This window comes from Drosophila suzukii, chromosome X, assembly GCF_043229965.1.
Source record: "Drosophila suzukii chromosome X, CBGP_Dsuzu_IsoJpt1.0, whole genome shotgun sequence".
In the NCBI taxonomy this organism is placed as follows: Eukaryota; Metazoa; Arthropoda; class Insecta; order Diptera; family Drosophilidae; genus Drosophila; species Drosophila suzukii.
Genome location: NC_092084.1, coordinates 26,241,877 through 26,265,417, shown reverse-complemented (window position 1 = coordinate 26,265,417; position 23,541 = coordinate 26,241,877). Strand labels below are relative to the sequence as shown.

General features: G+C 38.2%; 2 protein-coding genes across 2 annotated transcripts; both read left to right on the top strand.

The window, feature by feature from the left end:
* Nucleotides 1-1,590: 1,590 nt before the first annotated feature.
* On the top strand, nucleotides 1,591-2,091 carry LOC118878224 (kinetochore protein Nuf2 homolog). The gene has a single exon (XM_065867719.2). It carries the CDS (start codon nucleotides 1,591-1,593, stop codon nucleotides 2,089-2,091), a length of 501 nt encoding a protein of 166 aa, XP_065723791.2.
* A 14,245-nt stretch (nucleotides 2,092-16,336) lies between these two features.
* On the top strand, nucleotides 16,337-19,625 carry LOC108004834 (uncharacterized). The gene is made up of 4 exons (XM_036820037.3): nucleotides 16,337-18,598; nucleotides 18,911-19,200; nucleotides 19,264-19,423; nucleotides 19,491-19,625. Exons 1-4 carry the CDS (start codon nucleotides 18,577-18,579, stop codon nucleotides 19,601-19,603), a joined length of 585 nt encoding a protein of 194 aa, XP_036675932.2. The 5' UTR covers nucleotides 16,337-18,576; the 3' UTR covers nucleotides 19,604-19,625.
* Nucleotides 19,626-23,541: the final 3,916 nt, after the last annotated feature.

Sequence of the window (23,541 nt, the reverse complement as noted above, 5' to 3'; positions counted from 1 at the left end):
ACAATTATTGGGCTAAGATTGCGTCAAAAATCTTAGATGACAATTGGGACGTACCACCAGAGAGCCGTCCCTCATCGTCGAAAATTGCTAAAACGAAGGATGGTGCACCAGGTGGCGAAAGAGGGCGCTTCAGAGGGCGTAATGAACACCGCCAAACCGACGGTCTCCATCATGGAAAAGGTGAAGAGTGGAAATGATGCCATCGCTGCGGAGCTCGAAGACTTCCGATCGACCCACATGAAGGTGGTGGTAAATCAAATATCGAGCGCTTACGCGGCGGGATGTGTTCAGACTACTATGAACCGATACGAGGAGATTATTACCGCCATGATGATCAGGATTGGAGTTTAGCCTTGGTGATCTGCTAATGGTGCCATGATAAACGTGACGCTGGAGGTCGAATGGTTCTCCTACCGATGCCGTACGCAGGTTCGCACTTATGCGTGCCTTAGATGCAAATATGAGGAGGACAAGTTGGTCTGCCGCCAGTGCGGACAGGACAACCACATTGCGGTAAAGTGCAAGAACGTCGTAGACTGCGGAAACTGTCGACACAAGGGCTTTCAATCGGAATATTATATGCTCTCGAACGGCTGCCCTGTTTATAGTGCGCTGCTAGCCCAGGTGAAGTCCAGATATTAAAATGTTTGGACTCACTTAAGAAGAAGAGGCGTATGGCCGTCATCGAGACCCTAACGACGCAGTACGGAACGTGCGTGAGTGTCATTGGAAAGTATGGTACATTCTTTCTGGCGGCTCCAGAAAGGAGACGCAGGAAGTGTGGGCGGAATATTCGCATCAGGACCGGACTAAAGAAGTTCGAGGTTGATCCAATACAGTGACAACAAACGACGGAAGAGAACTTTTGCAGCTGCCATTTTCTATTCAACTTGAAGCTTTCTCTCCATCAGGCGAGGGGACAATCAGTTTAGGAAGTTAGCAGTTTTTATGAAATGCCCTCTGCCCCTGCTTCCGCTTATTTTTCCCATCCTCTTTTCCGTCTTAACTCCTTCCGTTTTGGGCTTGTGAGAGCTTTTGCTAATTTTACAACGCACATTACGTATACGACGTGGAGGAAGCTGCACATTTTTGCCAGGAATAACAGTCAGGCAGGTGGCTCATAGAGATGCCAAGCTGGGCTTTTTGGTTTAGAAAAGAACAATTTGAAAATATAATAACAATGTTAAAATGTATATGTACGTCCACAAAATTAAACTTCTTAAATTTACTGAATTCCTTCCCTTTTTAAAATTGAGGAGTATTTTTAAAAATATCGTATTGGTGTTATTTATTTATTTGTGCTCTCCCACAAAGTCCCAAAAGGATCTTCTAAAATATCGTCGTCTGGTGACTGTACAAGAATTTAATGTGACTAACTCAAAAATATTAAAAACAATATCAATATATAAAAATACCCCTAATATAAAAACATCGATATTTCGATAAATTATCAACAACCCTGCGAAGTATCTTGATATATTTTTAAGAATTCGATAGAGCCCGCTGAGAGTAATTAATCTTTCATTTGACATCTCTACTTGTTTGAAACAATAAGTATTCATAGCTACTCATAGAAAAAACTAGAAAACAATGGAGGATTTTTTAGGAGAGGAAGAGGAGGCGATCCCGCGAAATAGGAGAATCGCCAAGATGAAACGTGCTGATTTGATCGCTGAACTTCGCCACGAGCAAAGAAGAACCCAGGCGATGGTCAAGCGGCGGGACGAGATTAAAGCTGCCCTGCGGCAGTGCAACATACAGCTGACGGACACCAGGCGCATTTCGGAGGAATTGGCCAACGAGAGGAATGCCCTGTTGCAGACGTTTCAACAGGAAATGCAAGATAACGAAGCCAAGGAGACACACCTCAACTTGGAGATCGGTGTTATGGCCAATCAGCGGGATGATTTGAAACAGGAAATGCAAGGGGTGAAAGATGAGCTGAGCAGGATCCACGAGGAGAACAGCTGTTCGATTTGCCTCTCGCCCTGGGATTCCGAAGGCCCCCATCGCATTGTGTCCCTGAAGTGCGGCCATCTTTTCGGGGACAAGCTGCTCCTTGATCAACATCGGTCTCCCCAAGAACAGTGAATAATTTCATACCTTTAAAACAAATAGTTAGTTTATGGTTATTGTATACTTTTCTTGAAAATTCAAAACTACAGCTTAAGTTTTATTGTTTATTTTTTTCTTATCATAAGCTGATATAGCCCAGGCAATATATTTTCTAAACAGTAATATTTATTTATTTATTTATTTATTAAAGATGTTAGAAAAGTTTACAAAACTAAAACTAACATAGGGGGTTGTAGTACTAGCTGCGGGGCCTTCGACTACCTAATTTTTAGTAAGTGAACTTAATTTAAGAATATTTTAAATTTTGGTTTTAGATTAATTTGTAAAAGTTTGTTTTTTTTAGAAAATTTATGATAGTAGTTATATTTTCTGCTGTTGGGTGCATGAGGTAGTCGGTGGCTTTGAGATTTTTAAAAAGTCGTTGCTTGTCCTGGGCTATTGCTGGGCATGAATCTAAAATGTGTTCCATCTTAACTGGAGTTGATTGGCAGAGAGGGCAGTTGCGAGAGGTGTTTGGATCGAAAAGGTGTTTGTGTGTTATGATTGAATGTCCAAGGCGGAGTCTTATAAATTTGATTTGGTCAACTCTGGTAATTTCTTCTTGAATTATGTTAGAGAGTGTTGATATGTGGGTGTTGTTTGTGTTAATGTTTTTGTACCATGTGTTGCATTTGTTTATTAGGGTTTCTTTTTCTTGCGTTAGGTGATTTTTTAGAAGTTTGTTTATGTCTTTTATATTTTCGTTTTTCGTATATATAAGTGGCATTTTCGTTGCTTCTTTGGCCGTTTTGTCTGCGAGTTCGTTTCCTTTGATGTTGGAGTGTCCTGGGGTCCATAAAAGTTTTATTTTAGGTTGTTTTGATTGTATTTGTGATCTGATGTGTGCTGGGTATTTGTTGAGGTTTTGTGGACTGCGGATTGCTTCGATCGCTCTTAAGGAGTCAGAGCAGATTACAAATTTTCCTCTCCTACTAATTGCAATTTTAATGGCTTCGAGGATTCCAATTATCTCTGCTGTTAGGATTGATTAATAAGGTGGCAGGTTTCCGTAGTGCAGTGTTTCTGTTTCGGTGGTTATAGCAAAGGCTGTGTTTGAATTTTGTTGGGATCCGTCCGTGTATATAAATGTATGGTTTTTGTAGTTTTCTTTTGTTTCATTGAAAAGTTTTTGGAATGTTTCAGGTGAGGTGTTGTTTTTTTTGTAGTTGTGTAGCGAGGTGTTGTTTAATTTTTTTGTAGTTGCCATGGCGGTTTTGTTTTGTATAGTTTTGTTGGTTGGAAGGGTATGCTAAGAAGTTGACAATTTCCTATAGCTCGTTCTAGTGTTGATGGACCTCTGGTTCTTCTGGTTATTGGTTTGATAAATTTGTGTATTGGTGTATCTTTAGAGCGAATGAGGTTTTTAAAGAGTTTGGTTGTGAGGTGGTCTCGCCGTTGCTCGATGGTTGGAAGGCTGGATTCGTAAAGTAAATTATATGTTGGTGTTGTGCGAAACGCACCTAGGACTGCTCTAAGAGCTGCGTTTAGTGTGGTTTTTAATTTGTTTAGTATGTTTTTTGGGGCGTACCCATATGTATGAAGTGCATAGTCAATTTTAGATATAAGTATGGCTTTTGTGATGTTTAGTAGAGTGTTTGTATTGCAGTTAAACTTGGGGCTGGCCAAGCATTTTAAGATGTTAAGTTTGTTGGAGAGTGATGGTATGAGAGTGTCAATGTGTGAGTTCCAGTTGTATTTCTTGTTTATGGTTAGTCCGAGTATTTTAAGTGATGCTACGTTTTTTATGCTAGAATTCTGTGTTGTAATTACGCAGTTGCATCTGTGTTTTCTACATATGTGTAGAAGTTAATTTCCAAATAATTAAAACTTCAAAAATTGGATTAAGATGTCTTATTTATTCGAGATACAAATCGCAACTACTCTACTCTACATAGCGATCCCTATTTAAAGCTGTGGGTTTGGGCAGCGACGTTGGGTTCGGCGGCAGCGGCGCTGGCAGCGGCGTTGGTAGCGTTGACAAAATAGCTTGGTTGCAGAATCTGCAGGGTCTGCAGAATTCGTATTCCGTACTTAGTTGCGGCTGACCGGATGCTCGTGTTTATGTTATTGAACTTTATGTTATTGAACTTTATGTTATTGAACTTGGGCTGCAACTTTGTGCTTGACAAAGTTGCAATATTTTCGGAGAAAAATATGCGGAAATATTGCTGTTGTGAACTCTACCTCCTCAAAATCCTTCTTGTCCTCAAGAGGAGTTAGAAATATGGAATGTTATTGAATTCAGGTATTATTGTTTAAGTGGTTGATATGGTGTTGGTCTTGTTATTTAGAACTTTTGGAAGTGTTTGCTGAACTTGTAAAATTACTTTTTCTTTTCTTTGGAAACAGGTTCTAAATGTGATTAAAACAAGAACAATGACACATGCTAAAGTGATAATTGTGATTCGGTTTAGGGTCGTATCGCTTTCTAATATTTGTAGGTGTCTCTTATTTTTTATGTGTAGGGCTTTTAAGGCTTCTAAACACAGAATTTGTAGACGCTCGGCTTCTATTGGTGTTATCTGGATTCGTGGTATTTCAGATCTTGTTATTGTTTTTTCCTTATTTGTGTAGTTCTTTCCGTTTATATTTATGGTATCGTTGAAAAAATGAATTACGAAGGTGCCTTTTAGGTTGCGAGTAGTGTTGTCTGCTATTACATTTCCGTCAAAGTCGTTGAGAAGTATTACGCCATCGTCTAGTTCTTATATTGGCTCTATGTGGTCCGAGTTATTATAGTCACACAGCGATTCCTTTCCCTGAACTAATTTAGAAATACATTTCGATTCTCTTAGGTCTATTGTGTTTTCTTGCTTACAAATTTGTATGAGGTTGGATGCTTTACAATTTTTGGGTAAGGCTAATATTTTATTGTTTGATACAAAAATTTCGTTAATATCTAAATGTACTACTGATTGGTTCTTAATAACAGGTTTAATTACAAAATTTTCGTAGTTGCATGGTCCAAGTTCGGGAATTTTGATCATGTAAATAACAGTTGTTTTATTTTGTAAGACAGACACATCAACAAATTCTAACATTTCTTCAACGGAAAAGGAGGAGATATTATTTCTTTGGAATATCTTGTTTATTTCAATTAACTCGAATTCATTTAATAATAGGGTATTTATTACGTTAATTTTGGCCCATTGTATTGCGAATTTAATGTTTCCTATTTCTTCTTTTATTAGCCTAACTTGATTTTGTAAATTTGATGCAATTTCATTACTAAAACGATTGTCATTCTGAATAGTGTTTGCTAACATGTTCGAAATTGTGGTTAAGTTATTAATTCTGTCCTGAAGTTGGTTGTTAATTATTATTTGCTCATTGTTATTTATTGCTAGGTTGTTTAAACTTTCTTCTATCATTACTAAATCTTCATGATCTGGACTACCTGCGATGTATTTCCAGGCTGAGCCGATCATATTTATTGATCTGGTTTGACGTTTTTTTGGTTCTATTGTAAGTGTACTAAGTGCTGTGAGTGATTGTATTATTTCGTGTGTTAGAGTATGGTAGTGATAGCTATTTTTATACCCGTTACTCGTAGAGTAAAAGGGTATACTAGATTCGTCGGAAAGTATGTAACAGGCAGAAGGAAGCGTGTCCGACCCCATCAAGTATTTATATTCTTGATCAGGATCACTAGCCGAGTCGATCTAGCCATGTCCGTCTGTCCGTCTGTCTGTCCGGATGAACGCTGAGATCTCGGAAACTATGAGAGCTAGGCTATTGAGATTTGGCGTACAGATTCCTGAGCTTCTTACGCAGCGCAAGTTTGTTTCAGTAGAATGCCACGCCCACGTAAACGCCCACAAACCGCGAAAACCTGTGACGCCCACAATTTGCATGCTAGATAAAAAATTTTAACTGAAATGTATTGGTGTCGTCAATACCTATCGATTGATCCAAAAATAAATTTGCCACGCCCACTCTAACGCCCATAACGCTTAAGTCTGTCTACCGCCGGTAGGTGGCGCATTTTAATTTCGCTTTGCTGCTTGCATATCTCCATTTCCCTTTGAGTAACGGGTATCTGATAGTCGAGGTACTCGACTATAGCGTTCTTCCTTGTTTTATGTTGGAACTATCTGGTTTTTTTGGAACTATCCAGACTGGTGAGTTGTAAGGTGATCTTGAGGGTCGTATTATATTGTTTTCTAAAAGTTCTTCTATCTGTCGGTCTATTTCGTCTTTAAGTGCCATAGGATATTGGTAAAATTTTGAGTAAACTGGAGTGTCAGTGCTTGTACGAATTTCAGCTTTCACATTTGTGGTGTAGGTCAGTTTTTCGTCGGGTTCAGCAAAGAGTTTTGGGTATTTTCGGAGGAGTTGGTTTAGTTCTATTTTTTGTGTCTTTTTAAGATGGTCTGTCCGAGGAATAATTAGGTTGACTGTTTCTATTTTTTCTTCTTTTATAGCTATGACTCTGCCGGATTTTAATGACATGGTTTTATTGTTGGTATCGATTATTGCTCCTAACTCTTTTAAACTGTCATTTCCCAATACGGCATCAAATGTAATTAATGTTGGTAACAAAAAGAATTTGATTTTCGAATCGGTGTCGTCGAACAGGTTTGCTATTTTATGGTGTGTGACTTTGATTTTTCCGCCAACCGATATGGCATCGAATGAGGATATGTTTTTTACTGGATTTTTTATGAATTTAGGTAGGATGTAATTTTTATTTGAACCGGTATCAATAAGAATTTTTAGTGTTTCTCCACTCCTCAATTTACTTTCAAAATATGGTAATGAGGAGTTGGTTATTCTAAAAAATTAAGGTATGTGTAGTCATAAGGGTATTCCTGGTCTGCCTGCTCTATTGTGTCACAATAATTGGAAAGAGTTTCATGGTATTCGGTCGGGGTTTCCTCTTGAGTTTTAAGAGTTTGGTCGTAATCTTCGAGTGATGGTGATTCTTCTTTTACTTCCGTGGAAGTACCCGTAGCTGATTGAATATTAAAGTTCCTAGATTTTTTTGCTGTCTCGTTAATTGGATTTGGTGGTCTTTTGCCAGTGTCAAAGCGTCCTGGCTTATTCATATAGTTTATCTGTTTGGTTTGTAGAGTCCTGTCTATGTCCATTGGTTCAGGTCGTGGTTGTGGCTTTGCGGCCAAAGGTCGAGGGGGTGGTTGGCTTCCTAAAGGCCGGGCCGTTACATATGGTGCCACTTGCAAGTTCTGGTTGCCATTGAATGGTTGTCGGTGTAGATTATATTGTCTATTTGAGTTGGGTTGTGCAAAGGGAGTCTGGAACTGGGCGTTCCCTGTAGGGATTGACCATTGTGGCCAAATTGGTACAGCTGGTTGCATTTGTGGCACGAACCGTGAAGGTGCATTCTTGAAGGACGATTGTTGCCCTCTGTTGGTAGCGTGGTTAGCGCGGAATGCCTGATTCTCAAGCTTTAAGCATAGGTGCAATGCTGCCGGAAGGTCAGCAGGTTCTTTCATACCAAGTAGGCGAGATAAGTCGCCACGAAGTCCGCGTACAAAAGTGTCTAAGGCTTTGTCCCTATACATTTTGGTCAGTTGTTCTGCTTCAGGTCCTAATTCCATACAGCCAATTTTATTAAGTATCAGGGACAGATTTTTGTAGACCGCCTGATGGAACTCTTCTACAGTCTGATTAGTGCCCTGGCTAATCGTCGTCATTTGGTACTCAAGGGTTCCTATATCCCGTTTATCTGCGTAATGGAGGGTTAGACATTTCGAGATAGCATTCCAATTTAATGGAATGTTGTAGGATTCTAATGCAGTGTCTGCATTTCCCGTAATTTTGTTACGAATAGTGTGAAAAATACCAAAATATTTAGCCGTTCCTACGGTGTTTTCATATGTTTTTAGCACTCTATCGACTCCTTTTTTCCAAGAACTAAATTTCCTGAAAATTCTCGCAGACTTTTTACTATGTCTGGTACCCTGTCTAGACCTTCGAGATTACCTCTATTTTCTAGAAAAATTTCTTGATTTGGGGCACATGCGAAATCAATCCCTGGATTTTGTGCTCGTCTTAATAAAACTGGTAATTGCTCTGCAAGTATTTGCCTGACGGCTGCCTGTAATTCTTCTGCTGCCATGTTATTCCTGTGTTGTTGTTGTTGAATTTCTAGTCTCTGAAGTTGCTGAACTAAATGAATTTGGTTTGGATTTACTTGCTGTTCTAAAACTGCGTTGGGTTCTTCTGCTGGCTGTTGTTGTTCGAAATTGATAATGGGGGGTCTTATGAGATTTCGCTGATTGGCCACTTGTTTTTTTAAAGAAGGGGAATATTCATGGGTGTGTCTTACGCATTAAAGTAGTTTTCATTTCAAATATAATAATATTAATGTGAAATTAAATGGTAAAGGTAAAATTGTTGGGGGAAAATTTTTTTCAAATTCTTAATATAATTTCTTAAATTGTAGTTTAAAATTTGAATGTTTTTTTTTTTAAATTTTAATTTGGTGCAATTTTAATTTTGTGCAATATTAATTTTGTGCAATATTATTTATGTTTGATTTTATTTGTATTTCAATTTTTAAATTTAATTTTAATTTAATAATTCGAGTTTGATAATTTAGATTTTTGATTTAGTCTGGTTTCTTATTTGTTTCACTTAATCACTATTTTCACTTAACTTCACTTTGATGTGGCTACTTCTCCTGGTGGTCCGGATGTCTTCCTGTTTGTTGCCTACTGAGGATCCTGCAACGCACACGAATAGAGAATGTCCTGCGGGCTTGCCTACTTGTAGTCCACCGATGGATCAGCAATTATTTTGCCGACCGGTTGTCGTCCTCAGCTTCAATTTTATTATGAAGGAGTTCCTCTGATTCTGACCTGAGTGGGCCAGCGAAGTTGCACTTAATAATTTTCCGCACGGATCGAACTTAATCAGATGTCCCCGCGTTGCACTTTAAAGTCAACGGAGTTGCACGGATTTATTAGCACTGATCGAACTTAATCGGATTTACTCGCGCTGGTCCCTGTTCGGGCGCCAGTTAATTTCCAAATAATTAAAACTTCAAAAATTGAATTAAGATGTCTTATTTATTCGAGATACAAATCGGAACTACTCTACTCTACATAGCGATCCCTATTTAAAGCTGTGGGTTGGGGCAGCGACGTTGGCTTCGGCGGCAGCGGCGCTGGCAGCGGCGTTGGTAGCGTTGACAAAATTGATTGGTTGCAGAATCTGCAGGGTCTGCAGAATTCGTATTCCGTACTTAGTTGCGGCTGACCGGATGCTCGTGTTTATGTTATTGAACTTTATGTTATTGAACTTGGGCTGCAACTTTGTGCTTGACAATGTCGCAATATTTTCGGAGAAATATATGCGGAAATATTGCTGTTGTTAACTTAGATGTTCACATTTAGTTTGTGACAGGGATGCGCCTGAGTAACTTCCCCAGTCTTCTATTTTCCTAAAGAAGTGGTTTAGGTTGATGGTAATGTTTTTCTTATTTTTTAGATTTACCAGCAAAAGGGAACTGTGCGTGAGTGTCGGTTGGGTAGTGTTTGTGGTATTGCATGGTGTGCGCTTTTTATAATTATTTTGTTAATTAGTACTGTTTCTTTGTTTATGTTAGTTGAGGGAGGATATAGGTTGTTGTTGTTATGTGTATGGGTTGCAAAGATGTCCCCGTTTACTTCTTTTAGTTTAAAAATTGGTGTCTTTTTGTTGATGATGGTGTCGGTTGGAAAAAGGGTAATGATGATTGGGAAGTGGTCACTTCCGAAAAGGTCATCTATTAGATTCCAGGTTGTGATTGGTGTGAGAGAGGGAGAACAAAAGCTGAGGTCAATGTGTGTGAAGGTGTTGTGTGTAGTAAAGTGTGTTGGTGATTTGTCATATAGTAGGGTAAGTTGTGACTGTTCAATGAACCTGTCTATTGTTTTTCCTCTTGAGTTCGAGTGTGTGGATCCCCAGTTTTGGTGCCAGCTGTTGAAATCTCCTGGTATCATGACAGTTTCGTTTTTAATGTTATTTACGTTGTTCAGGTTATTGCGCGAAAAGGATTTGTTGGGTGAAATATAAATGGAGTATATTTTAACGTTTTCTTTTGATTTTATTTCGGCTGCTATTGCTTCAACATCTTCATTGATGTTACTTTAAGTGTGTTGAATTGATTTGTGGATTAGCAGGGCTACTCCTCCAAATCTGTTGGATGCAATGTTTGTTAGTATGTTGTAGTTTATTGGTGTCGGTAGGCTGTGAAAATGTTGTATGTGTGTTTCTTGGAGTGAGATAATATGTGGAGAGTGTGTCTTGATGAGTATTAGTAGTTGGTTGTAATTGTTCAAATATCCCTTTATATTCCATTGTAATATTTTTAAGGACATAGTTTAATGAAGTTTATGTGTCTGTTTTATGACGTTAGTGCTGGAAAGGTTTGATCTTTGTTCTTTTGCTTTGAGGTTTTTAGATAGGATGGATTTTTCTTTATGTTGGCTTCTGAGTACACGGCCGTTGGTTGATGTCGAGGGTTTTTGAGAGTCGTCATTGGTAAGTGAGCGCATTTCTTCATCGAATAAGTCGTAGGCTGCGGGGGTACGTGCTATTTTAGAGATCTCTTCATATTTCTTGTCAACCTCTTTAAGAAAGTCTTCTAATCCGGTTGTTTTCTTATGGATTACGTTATTATTATGGATTTGTGTTTCTGTTGATCTGGTGGGGTTTTCTGTAGGTGGTAGATTTATTAGGGTTTGGGAGTAAGAAGTTTCTTGGATGGGGTTGTGACGTGTGAAGTAAATGGAGCGGGCAGTTTTATGGTCTACTTTTTCGGTGATTCTAATGGCTATTAGATCCTGTTCTTTGAGAAATATTGGGCATTTTCTGTCCATGGATGTGTGGTTGCCCTTGCAGTTAAGGCACTTTGGTTGCTGTTTGCATTCGTTGTTGTCGTTGCTGTGAGTGGTTTCAGAGCAGTTTTTGCATGAAGGGTTTTCTTGCTTGCAGCCAGGTTGGGGGTGGTTAAAGCGAAGGCATTTTTTGCATTGCATAGGGCGTGGTATGTATGGGCGTGTGAATACTATTTCATAGCCAATAAACACCTTTTCAGGGAGATTGGTAGAGTTGAACGTTAGCGTTATAAGTCCTGTTGGGACTCGGGTTTGGTCGACTAGTTTGGTCCATTTGTAGACCTCAGAAACTTTTTGGGACTTCAGTTCGGCTAGAATTTCTTCTTCTTCCGAGACATTCCCTAGCAAATTACAATAAATGACTCCCTTGGTCTCGTTAAGGTTCTTGTGTTCGTATGCTTCTACGTCTACTTCACCAATTTTTTTAATTTTAAGTAATTTTTCTGCTTGTTGGGTTTTTTTTGTTTGAACCAGAATTGCACCTGCTCTTGTTACTTTGCATTTTTCGACTTCACCTCCGCACACGTAGTCGATTGATTTTTTTGTGATAAATGGATTTGTGTTTTCCAGGGATAAATTGTCTTTTCTTTTTATAACAATAAATTTATGTTCAATTATTGAGTTCTTAGAAAAAAGTTTGTTTTTGTCTGGTGGTAACATTTTGCTTTCGTGGGGCGAACCCCCTGCTTGTGGTTGTTGTGATCACGTGACTGTTGTATTTTTTTTGATTTTTTGGGTGTCTCTTTTGTACACTTGTTTGTTGTTGCAAGTTTTGCTGATAAGCATTGTTTGTTTGTGATTTTAGATCGCCGTAGCTACACGTCTTTACTCAATGAAGAGAACGGAAAATAATGGTATAAAACCAATGACAAAAGCCAGAATTATGTGAACGCCTTGAAAAAATCGTCATCCACAAACGCGAAAGCAAAAAATAACTGCTGTGACCATGGTAGAATTATACAAGGTAGTCCCGTCGGCTCACGAAGCGGTCGTGTTCGGCTTCAGTGCATGTTCGTTGCTTGACGCGAGAGCACGTCTGCGGACCATTTTCTTGACAATTTTAACCCTTATGCAAAAATGACTTTTTGCAATGTGTGTCGTAAACACGTGGATGGTGTTTAATTTCTAAAAGCACCAAAATGTTTAGAAAAACGAGCGTTGTGGGAAGAATCGCTTGGGTGCAAGTTGGGAGATTACTCTAAAATTTGCGAACCGCACTTTAGGGATAAACAATGGTTGTTGGCAACAAAAAATGGTCCGAATTTAAAGAAAAAAACGACTGAACGAAGATGCGGTTCTATTTTTAATATTTTTAGTCTTTGTTAATGATGATTTTCAAAAAACCAAAAATATTAAGCAAATATTATTAAGATCAGCGGAAAATGTAAATATTAATTTAGATATAAAAAAGTTTTATTTTAAGATTAGAATATATTTTAGAATTAAGAACCTCAACAAACGGCTTGCAAGCCAAAAACAAAAACAACGCCTGTTGTCAAATTCTAAATTATTAAAAATTAAGCTATAAAAAAAACCTTCAACTCTTTTTATTACAACACGCAACTTAAAGCCCCACGCACCATCTAAGGGTTAATCCACACACTCAATTGTCGATTCGCTCGCACTTACTGGGCACTTACTTACTCGCACTCATTGTAGAGACGAGATTTTGCCGACGGGTCTACCTTCAGTAATTGTATCATGGCTGTGACTACAAAGACTCGTGAAAGGCTTGTCCATTCGCACGTCGGCACTCAGTATATCACATTGCCATCTCTGAATTCCCGGCCAAGCCATCGCCTTGATTTTCTTTTATGGGTTTTCATTGTTGGCCAGGTCCGCGAGCAATCCCCTTTTGTAGCGTCTTTAGCGCTGCAGCAGCGTCGTTTTATTGTTGAATGAACGGACTTACGTGTGAACTAGTAGGCGACAACAACTTATGCCATTTCCGTTTCCGGTCGCATCGCCATTCAGCGCAAAAGGCAGGATGGCAATGGAAATAGTGGCTGAGGCAGTGCAGCCAAGAAACCGGAATACCTGGATATGGTTCTGCTGCTGGCCAGGAGAAAAACGACCATCCTTGGACTGGACGCTAACGACGTATCGCCCATGTGGTACATCAAGCTTTCAGAAAACTCAGGAAACCGTCGGAGTCGGGTATGGGGTCACCGCCTGGAGAAGTGGATAACTGCAAGCTGCACCAGTGTACTCACCACGGCCAGCCAAGTATTTACTTTTGACAATCATCGTTCCAGGACTGTCAGAACCCAGTAGACTGCCGGAATTGTCGTTTTAAGAACTACTCATCGGGACATGCAGCATTGCTTGCAAGGTTAAATGCTACAAGTAATCATTCTTTATCAAAAAAAAAAGTTCAAATAAATAACTTTTCTTTTTTCTTTCTTTCCTTTCATAATTATATTTAAGTTTTAGTTTTAAATAAAAAAACAGGGACTTAAGTACAAAAAACAATAATCGGATTCCATTCCAGTTCCGCCGGCGCATTTTTTGTTTTAACCCCGCCAAAGTAGAACATGCATCGCGAATGGTCCGATTACGACTGCGCAGATGAAAGCAAGTTGAATAGAGTGGCTATTCACCAATGAAAAACTTTGGCGTTACCTGTCGCAAAATCCCTAAAATACCGAATTGTGGGATTCGGTATATTTGGTATTTCGAAATGAGTAAAACCGATTTCCATTATTTGGTATTTATTATATTTGGTATTTAGTATGTAAAAGACCGATTTTTGGGTCACATTTTTTATTTGGCGGAAATGTTTTTACATGTACTAGTACTACTACTAAGTAATTATTTATTTTATTAGAAATTATATCCGTTGCTTTACATCTGTTTCTCCGGCTGTAGTACTTCGATTGACTTTATTTATTTGGTATTTATTTATCTCAAACATCTTTCCAATATTTTTTAATATACTTTACGGATCAAGAGGAAATATAAGCTGATCAGAAAAACTTTAAAGTAGGTCACGGAAATTTAGATGTGGGCGGTTTCAATTTGCACAATGGCCTTTCTAAGCAATTTAAAAAAAAATACTATCAGGTACCCATTACAAACTTTTAAGTTAAAAATTGATAAGAGTTAAGTTAAAATGTTAAATAATGACCGCTTTAAAATTGGAATACGCTTCGAATATTCGCAAAAAATCGCTCTAGGCAGACGGGTTTCGCCACACGAAAGTTAGTTGTAGATTAATGGTGAAACAGAAAGATTTACAGCGCTGTTACGTGCACAAATTTTCGGTCCTCTTACTGCCTTCTTGTGTTCACAGCTTTCATACGGACGGACATATCTAGATCGACTCGGCTAGTGATGTTGATCAAGAATACATATACTTTATAGGGCCGGAAACGCTTTCATCGACCTGTTACATACTTTCCGACGAATCTAGTATACCCTTTAACTCTACGAGTAAAGGGTAAAAAAAATTTCTGATGAAAACATACATTTGAAACGGCAAAACAGCTTTTATCATTGCGCCAAACTTACAAAGTTACGCCAAGGATACAATGTTACCAGTAGAACTCGGCTTTCCAGTGCCTTATAAATATTAGGTTTATTAAGGAAGCGGTATTAAATGTTAAAAGTGAAAACTATGCTAATGCTTTATTTTAAAATAACACAAGAAATTTTAATTTTTCTGATTAACTTTCGAATGTGTAGATAGTGTTTTTGTTTTGTCGAATGTAAAATAATTTTTCGTTCTAAGAGTTGATATCAGAACTTTTGTACGTCGACATTCTTGAAATTCCTTTGTTTAGCGACAAGATAATCAAATAAGCTTACCAACTTTTTGATTTCCGATAAGCCGCACTCCCGAAGGCACTTGAAATCGATAGAGGTCCGGCCGCGATAGAAAGGCGATAGTACACATTTTACAAAAACAAAAAGGGTCGCGATCGCGAAGAAGTAACTTCTGAGACACTTCTGCGCGATAAAACGGCGATAGAACACATTTTACAAAAACAAAATATACATGTATCGCGTAGAAGTAACTTCTAAGTAACTTCTGGACGATAGAAAGGCGATAGTACACATTTTACAAAAACAAAATATACATGTATCGCGTAGAAGTAACTTCTAAGTCACTTCTGGACGATAGAAAGACGATAGTACACATTTTACAAAAACAAAAAGGGTCGCGATCGCGAAGAAGTAACTTCTGAGACACTTCTGCGCGATAAAACGGCGATAGAACACATTTTACAAAAACAAAATTATTGCGAACAAAAATTGTCTTCTAAATGACTTCAAGATGTTGAAAAGAAGATAGAAAGAAATTTGGAAAACATGTATTTTGTTTTTGTAATTATACCCGTTACTCGTAGAGTAAAAGGGTATACTAGATTCGTCGGAAAGTATGTAACAGGCAGAAGGAAGCGTTTCCGACCCCACAAAGTATATATATTCTTGATCAGGATCACTAGCCGAGTCGATCTAGCCATGTCCGTCTGTCCGTCTGTCCGTCTGTCCGTCTGTCTGTCCGTCCGGATGAACGCTGAGATCTCGGAAACTATGGGAGCTAGGCTATTGAGATTTGGCGTGCAGATTCCTGAGCTTGTTACGCAGCGCAAGTTTGTTTCGGCACAGTGCCACGCCCACTCCAACGCCCACAAACCGCCCAAAACTGTGGCTCCTACAGTTTTGATGCTAGAATAAAAATTTTAACTGAAATGTATTGTTCTCATCAATACCTATCGATTGACCCAAAAAAAAGTTTGCCACGCCCACTTTAACGCCCACAAACCGCGAAAACCTGTGACGCCCACAATTTTCATGCTAGATAAAAAATTTTAACTGAAATGTATTGGTCTCGTCGATACCTATCGATTGATCTAAAAAAAAATTTGCCACGGCCACTCTAACGCCCATAACGCTTAAATCTGTATACCGGCGGTAGGTGGCGCATTTTAATCTCGCTTTGCTGCTTGCATATCTCCATATAGCTGAGTAACGGGTATCTGATAGTCGAGGTACTCGACTATAGCGTTCTTCCTTGTTTTTTGTCTATTTTCTTGGCGTCCAGTCTGCATCTCAGCAGGTACAGTGCTCGACCAAAACAGAACAGTAAACCCTTTCTAAAAGAACCAAATATTTATATATTTTTATATTTGTTCAAAATAATAAGGTAAATTTATTTTATATATTAATATATGTTTAAAATAATAATAATAAGATTGATAGATTTTGTATATAATTATATGTTTAAGTATTTATTTATTTTAACTATACCTTAGATTTCAATTTAAACAAACATAATAATATTAAAAAAAAAAAGAATAAAATATATTTTTAAGCAAATTGAAATTAAATAAAATATTTAATTCGACCTCCTTAGTGAACTTAATCTTTTCGGCGAACGCCCCCGTTACTTAAAGGTTCACTGAATAGATAGTTCACTGTATTTAAAAAAACAACGCTCGCCCGTTAAAAGGAGGTCGCGACAAATTGCCGTTATTCCTTTATTTCTGAAAATTCTTCGGTTCTCCCTTTCGACCCACGCTATTATTTTCCGCCCAAGCGTCACTTCGTTTCGCGAATTGTTTGTGGTCAGTGCGGCTGTGTATAAAATTTGTGTGTTTACAAAATATTGCTTTGTTTGTTTATTTGCTTCGATTTTAAAATGTCCCTACTAACAAAGGCTGCTAAATTGCGTGCTAAGCGTGAAGCTGCACGATTATTTTCAGCTATTTACGAGACTGAGGAGTCAACAATTGTTGCCAGCTCGTGTGAAAGAATATGCTTAGATGTTTGTAAAGAAACAAAAGAGTGTAATAATGTGCCTGTTATTGTTGATACTAATGCACCTGACGAAGTAGATGTTGCTATACCTGACGTATGTATTGATGTACCTGACGAAACAGATGGAGATTTTGACAACATTTATTCTAGTTTGACGAGAGTAGTGACAGCGATAGCCCAGAGACTTTCGCTGAGCAGTTAAGGCGATGGGCCATAAAAAATAACATTGCCAATAATGTTTTGAACGAACTTTTGGTAATATTAAGAAATAATAACATGAATGTGCCCAAAGATTCTAGAACCTTGAAAAAAACTCCTAAAGAAGTTGTAGCCCGAAATATGGGGGACGGCTTTTATACACATTACGGTTTGTCTGACGCGCTTACAGACTTTTTAATGGTAAATGACTATGAGTCAGAAATAATAAATATGGATGTAAATGTTGATGGCTTGCCATTATGTAAAAGTTCGTCAAAAAATGTTTGGCCCATATTATGTAATGTTCCTGGTTATCCAGAAGTAATGTTGATAGGTGTTTACGAGGGTTATTCAAAGCCGAAAAACGCTGACGAATACCTGAGTGAATTTGTAAATGAAGTAAAGGAACTTGCCGAAACTGGGTTCGCATACAAAAACAAGATGTACAGTTTAGGGATCAGATGCTTTATTATGGATGCTCCAGCCCGATCATTTGTTTTAGGAATAAAAGGACATTCAGGTTATTATTCTTGCACAAGGTGCCTTCAAAAAGGGGAAATGGTTAAAAATCGAGTTGCTTTTTTAAAAATTGGGATGGACCCTCATCGGGATAACAACTCATTTAGAAGCAGAAGTCAACCTGAACACCACAACAAAAAAGATTTAACTGTTTTAGAAATACTTTCTATCGATATTGTTAAACAAGTTGGGTTGGACTACATGCATATTGTTTGCCTTGGAGTAGTAAGGACTCTCCTTAAGTCTTGGGTAAAGAAAAAAGGAGAACAGTATTCCTTACCCTCATGGAAAATTGGTGAGCTTTCAAGCGAACTAAAAAATTAAAAAAAATCTTGCCCGTACGAATTTTCTCGTAAGTCTAAGTCCTTGGACGAGCTTGATCGTTTCAAGGCCACGGAACTTAGACAATTTTTGTTGTATTATGGGCACTTTAACACTTTTTAAATTTATCCCTAGCAATACGTATATTGTTAAATAGCAATTGTTCTTTGGCAGATATTAAAATGGCCCAAAATCTCTTAATAGGTTTTGTAATAGAAGTATCCTCGTTATATGACCCTTGCTTCATGACTTGTAATTTTCATTATTTGCTTCATATTCACGAGGAAGCAAAATCTTTTGGGTCTATAGAAACAATAAGCGCTTTCCGTTTTGAAAATTACCTACAAACTATAAAAAAACAGGTTAAAAAATCAAACAATGCTGCTGCCCAAATTTACAACAGACATGTTGAAAAGAGTTATACCCTCAAAAGGAAGCAAAAAAACGCTGATATAATATTTGGTCGACAACTTTCTGATAACGAGGAACTGTATAGTTTTTTAAAAACTAATAAACTTTTACTTCTCTGTTGATTTGCCTAACAATATTTGTTATGTCAATGAAAATGTTTTCCTTATTAACAAAATTAAAAAGATAGAAAATGTTCCGTTTTTTGAAGGTAAAATTATTATTAACTTACAACCACTTTTTGATCAACCTTACAATTCATCAAATTTTGGTATTTTTAAAGTAGATGAGATGATGAAATGAAAGTATTAGCTTTAACCTTAGCAACATTAAAAACAAAGCAATAATATTAAAAAACACACAAAACACTTTCGCTATTTTTCCCTTCGTGTAGAAAATAAAAAAAATGGATTTTAACACCGGTGCAGGTAAGTATTAATTGTATCAGTTAATGTTTATTTATATTCCAAAACCAACTATTTCATAAAAAATTAAACAAAAATACAAGTTGTATGGAAACTAAATAATTAATTAATTAATTAATGCTCTCTAAAAATTATTCGGCCCAAACTTTATTTTTTTTGCAGATTTCTAAAGTTTGGGGCAAATAGTTTTTTGAGTGTATACATATTACACAATAATAATTTTTATATTTTAGGAAATTCTTATCCGTCTCAATTTGACGCAATTTCGCCCCATAGTAAGTGTATAAATCTTAATAACTTTTGGAAAAATTTCAGATTACCTCTTTGAGAGGATATTGAAGGAACTGGACATGAGTCGACACAGGGAAGACCAAATTTTAAAAGAATTGGAGGAAAGTAGGCGCAGGGAGGAAGGTACCCAAAGGCTGCTGAAAACGCTTACGGAGGAGGTTTTTATGCTCCGTGGCGAAGTTAGACAACTTAAGTCCTTACCGGTTCCGGAGCCTGTGGCCAATAATCTTCAAATGCTGCCCTTCGAAACCCTGCCCGATTTCCAAGATTTCGACCAAAAACTTTTGAATGAGGATGAAATGCGGAGAGAACTGGTAATTTACTTATATTGAATGCCGTTTACAATTACCTGATAAATAATTTTGGCCTTTTTCTAGAAATCAAAGCTAAAAATGGTTGGAGGAAATGATGTTCCCACATTTACAAGGCTGGCTATCAAAGCAGTTATATCGGACAAGCTGGCTGTGGACATAACGTGGCGGAGAACTCTGGAGAAACCCAGCATCCAAATGTTCTCAACATATGCGATTATTAAAGGTAACGCCCCAAAGTGTATTTTTATTTTGACTGAATAAAAACCCATTTTTGTTTTTGTTCCTTTTAGAAATGGCTGTTAGTAAATTTCCAACGTCAACGGAGTTGGACATAAATAAAGTTATTCAGCAGTATTTCCTACATGCCAGAGACCGTATTTACAAGCGTCAAAAGCCCTTATAAGAAAAATAAAGGCAAACCGAGATAAATAAGTCAAATGAATATTTTTTATTTTTAGATTTTCCAATTGGGAGAGAATCTTCTAGGTATCATCTACAAGCGTCTGTTATGTCACTTCTGAGTTAGTTCTAGAAGTGACTTCGGCGACACTTCCAAAAGTTACTTCGGCGATATCGCATTCGTATCGCGGAAGTGACTCCCGTCGGGAAGAAATGTGCCACTTCGGCGACACTTCTAGAAGTGACTTCGGCGACACTTCCAAAAGTTACTTCGGCGATATCGCATTCGTATCGCGGAAGTGACTCCCTTCGGGAAGAAATGTGCCACTTCGGCGACACTTCTAGAAGTGACTTCGGCGACACTTCCAGAAGTTACTTCGGCGATATCGCATTCGTATCGCGGAAGTGACTCCCTTCGGGAAGAAATGTGCCACTTCGGCGACACTTCTAGAAGTGACTTCGGCGACACTTCCAGAAGTTACTTCGGCGATATCGCATTCGTATCGCGGAAGTGACTCCCGTCGGGAAGAAATGTGCCACTTCGGCGACACTTCTAGAAGTGACTTCGGCGACACTTCCAGAAGTTACTTCGGCGATATCGCATTCGGATCGCGGAAGTGACTCCCTTCGGGAAGAAATGTGCCACTTCGGCGACACCTCTCGGAGTCACTTCGGCGACACTTCCAGGAGTGACTTCGGCGACACTTCCAGAAGTAACGCAGAAGTGACTTCGAGAAGTGTCGCCGAAGTGGCACATTTGTTCCCGACGGGAGTCACTTCCGCGATCCGAATGCGATATCGCGGACGATCGTTTTCATCTTCTTGAAGTCACTTAATAGTGCCTTCCGCGATAGAAAATGCTTGCAGGGCGTATAGGTAGCCCCTTAAACCCCTTGGTGAGCTTGATTGTGAATCTATCGAATTGTTGTTGCAATTGGCATATTTTCTAGTAGGCACATTTCTGTATAATTTGTATTATATCGATAGTTCTTATATTATCGACTTGTCGATATCCAGGTTTGCCCATCGTTAAAATTTTGACTAGCACGCCAGTCAGGTTCGAATGCTGCTGGGTGAATTTGTTCATTGCGCAGCTATGCTGCGTATTTTATATTTATTGATAAGTCTTTTTAACGGTGTGAACTTTTGTTACACTCTTTCGCTAGTCACTTACAGCAACAGCATTCGGTTTTACTTAGAATTAAATTTTGAATTTGTTATAATGTACTCTTTTTTTAGTCCTTTGATTCGTTATCTACGTAGGCAACATTTTCTGCCAGCCCTTTTTTAATATCTTTCTGCTGGCAGTCCTCCAAACAAGGTTTAGTTTGATTGGATTTCATTATTATTTTCTAGAAACAAAGTGGACTGGGACAAATCAGAACCCCTTCGGTTTCAAGCCCGTTTCATTCTGGACTTGGTAAGTTTTTGAGACATTGGTTGCACGTACTTAAACTTAGAGAGTTATACAAATTGGAAAACGCTTTCGATCAAGTTCACACGGATGGGCGTATTTTATATATATGGACAAAAGTCCACCGGTAAGTGGAAGACGAGGTTGCAGATGCACTGTCGGTATCGATGTAATCCGATGTATCCGTCTCATCGTACATCACCTTTAAGTGTTATTCCTCGCTGCATTCATCTGGATGAGATTGGCCAACCACCACCACTCACCATTTACCGCTGTCCAATCTGCAATTCTGTTTTTTTAATAGTTCCTAAATCTGCAGTCCACAATCATTAGTATTACAAAAGATACCTTCACAAATTTAAAGTGGCGTATACAGGAGGTGCTCTTAAACGGTGGACCGATCGCTTTGGCCTCTCGGAGTAGCCAGTGATTGTAAGATCGTTTTTCTTACAAAAACATAAATTTTATTACTCATTTGAACACTTAATGAAACATGCGGTTCAAATGTTTTATCTAGGAAAATTTAATTGGAATAGTTTCCAACTTAATCTAAATTTATTACTACTATTTTTTATTTGGCTAAGCCTCCAAAAGGCATTGTGTTTGAAATCCTTGTATTTTCGGAACTTGATTAGAAGTATTTCTAACGGAGTCGTTGGCACCTCCTCGCCAGCATCTGGGGTCTGCGTTGCCTTCTTTTTAGTGCAGCATAAATTCTTTACGCATTGCCTTCTGCAACGCCTTTTCGGGGGGCTCCGAGGGCTACACCAGAGCGATTGCATCTCGTATTAGAAAAAAATTTGTTTTAAAAATAGAACGAGACTAGAATAAAAACGAGTGACCGAAAGTAATCGTTATTTGTAAGTTTTATTTATAATAAAAGATACGTTATCTTTGTCATTTAAAGTAAAAGCCACAGAAGTCTTTTAAAAATTAAACTTACAAACAATAGTTACTTTCGGCCCCAATAAAAACTTACTTAATAAGGCTCGGACGAAATTTGGGTAGACTTTCAGCTTCTTCTTGTTCTAGCCCCCCTTCAAGTTGTGGGACAGAACAAGTTCCTCTGAAAGCACGTTCAGAATGGAACGGCTCAGCCTTCCATTTTTAAGAAGCGTTACCATCAGCTTTGTCTTAAAATATAAGAAAATATTAAAAAAAAGGAGAAGTAAAGCTATGAACGAAAGCCTCGACTACGAAATAAATATAATTAAAAAACAAGAATATAACTTACATAGTTTTTGAAATTTCCGTCCACTATTTTAGTGTCGATTCCGTGGAGGTCCTCGGCTGTGCAAAGAGGAAAGAAGCGGTCCATGGTCTCCACTATCTTGGTCCCCCCACCTTGCCCGACTGCCTTATGTAGGCGGTTAGGGTGCCCACTGCCTCTGTATGGGCTTTTTGGCTTTGGTGGATACCCCTTACTTCCGCCAGAAGCTCCTCTATGTTTCCTCTAAAAATTTAAAAGGTTACTAACTAAAAAATGTAAGAAAAATATCATACATACCGCTCGTGTATAGGCAAAACCGTTTTGGGGCACTCATTTTAATACTTTCAAAAAAAAATATACATATACCCGTGTCAATATTCAGCTCTAGCGTTCGGTGATATGGGTCTTCTGGTAAAGTAATTGCAGAGGTTTTAGCTATGCAAACACAATCTGGACTGGAAGCAGCATTATTTGAGACAATGAAATATCAAGCAAACCGTCAAGAAAATAATGCTGCGTTGAAGGCAACAATATATTTGATGTTTCGACGGTGGACCATGTGGCCCTTGGTATATTAAAGTCACCTAAAACTGTTAACTGATCCCTATCTGATAGTGTACTTGAAATAAACTGGATAGCGGGCAGATGATTCGCATATGTATATATGTTATGTATACCCGGAAGAGATAGTTTTATACACAGAAATTCAATGTCATTTATTTCGTCGGACGATATTACTTCAGACGTTAATTCTGAGTCAACTGCAATTAAAACTCCACCTCCACGTCGGGACGGACGATCAAGCCTGTAAGTTGTGTACTTACTTGGAAAAACTTCTGAAGTAAGAATTTCCGGTTTTAAACAGGTTTTTGTAAACACAACAACATGGGAAGACAAGGAAAAACTATATGTATACAATTTGGTCAACTTACTTGGAAAACGTCTTGTATTCTGATAGGAAAGCTGAAGAAAAGATTCTAGTTTTGAGATGGATGAAGATGCAGATGTAGATGGCTCTTTAAAGGGATTTCCAACTTCCTTTGAACGAATATTCTTTTTTTTAGCTTCGTACTCTTTTACAAAAATGCCTACAGGCCAAAAATTGCCTGAGCACATAGTTGCAAAATGAGCACAGGGAACACCGATCTTAAATGATGATGCTTCCCTAGCATATGGAATATTAAATCGATCAACCTTTAGATCATCAATCTGAACTTTTTTTACGGATATAGACCGTAATGTCCAGGGATGACAGGTCAGGAGTCAACCGAGAAAAAAAAATTTGTTTCTGCTGCGGTACACAGGTTACGACTGCTGT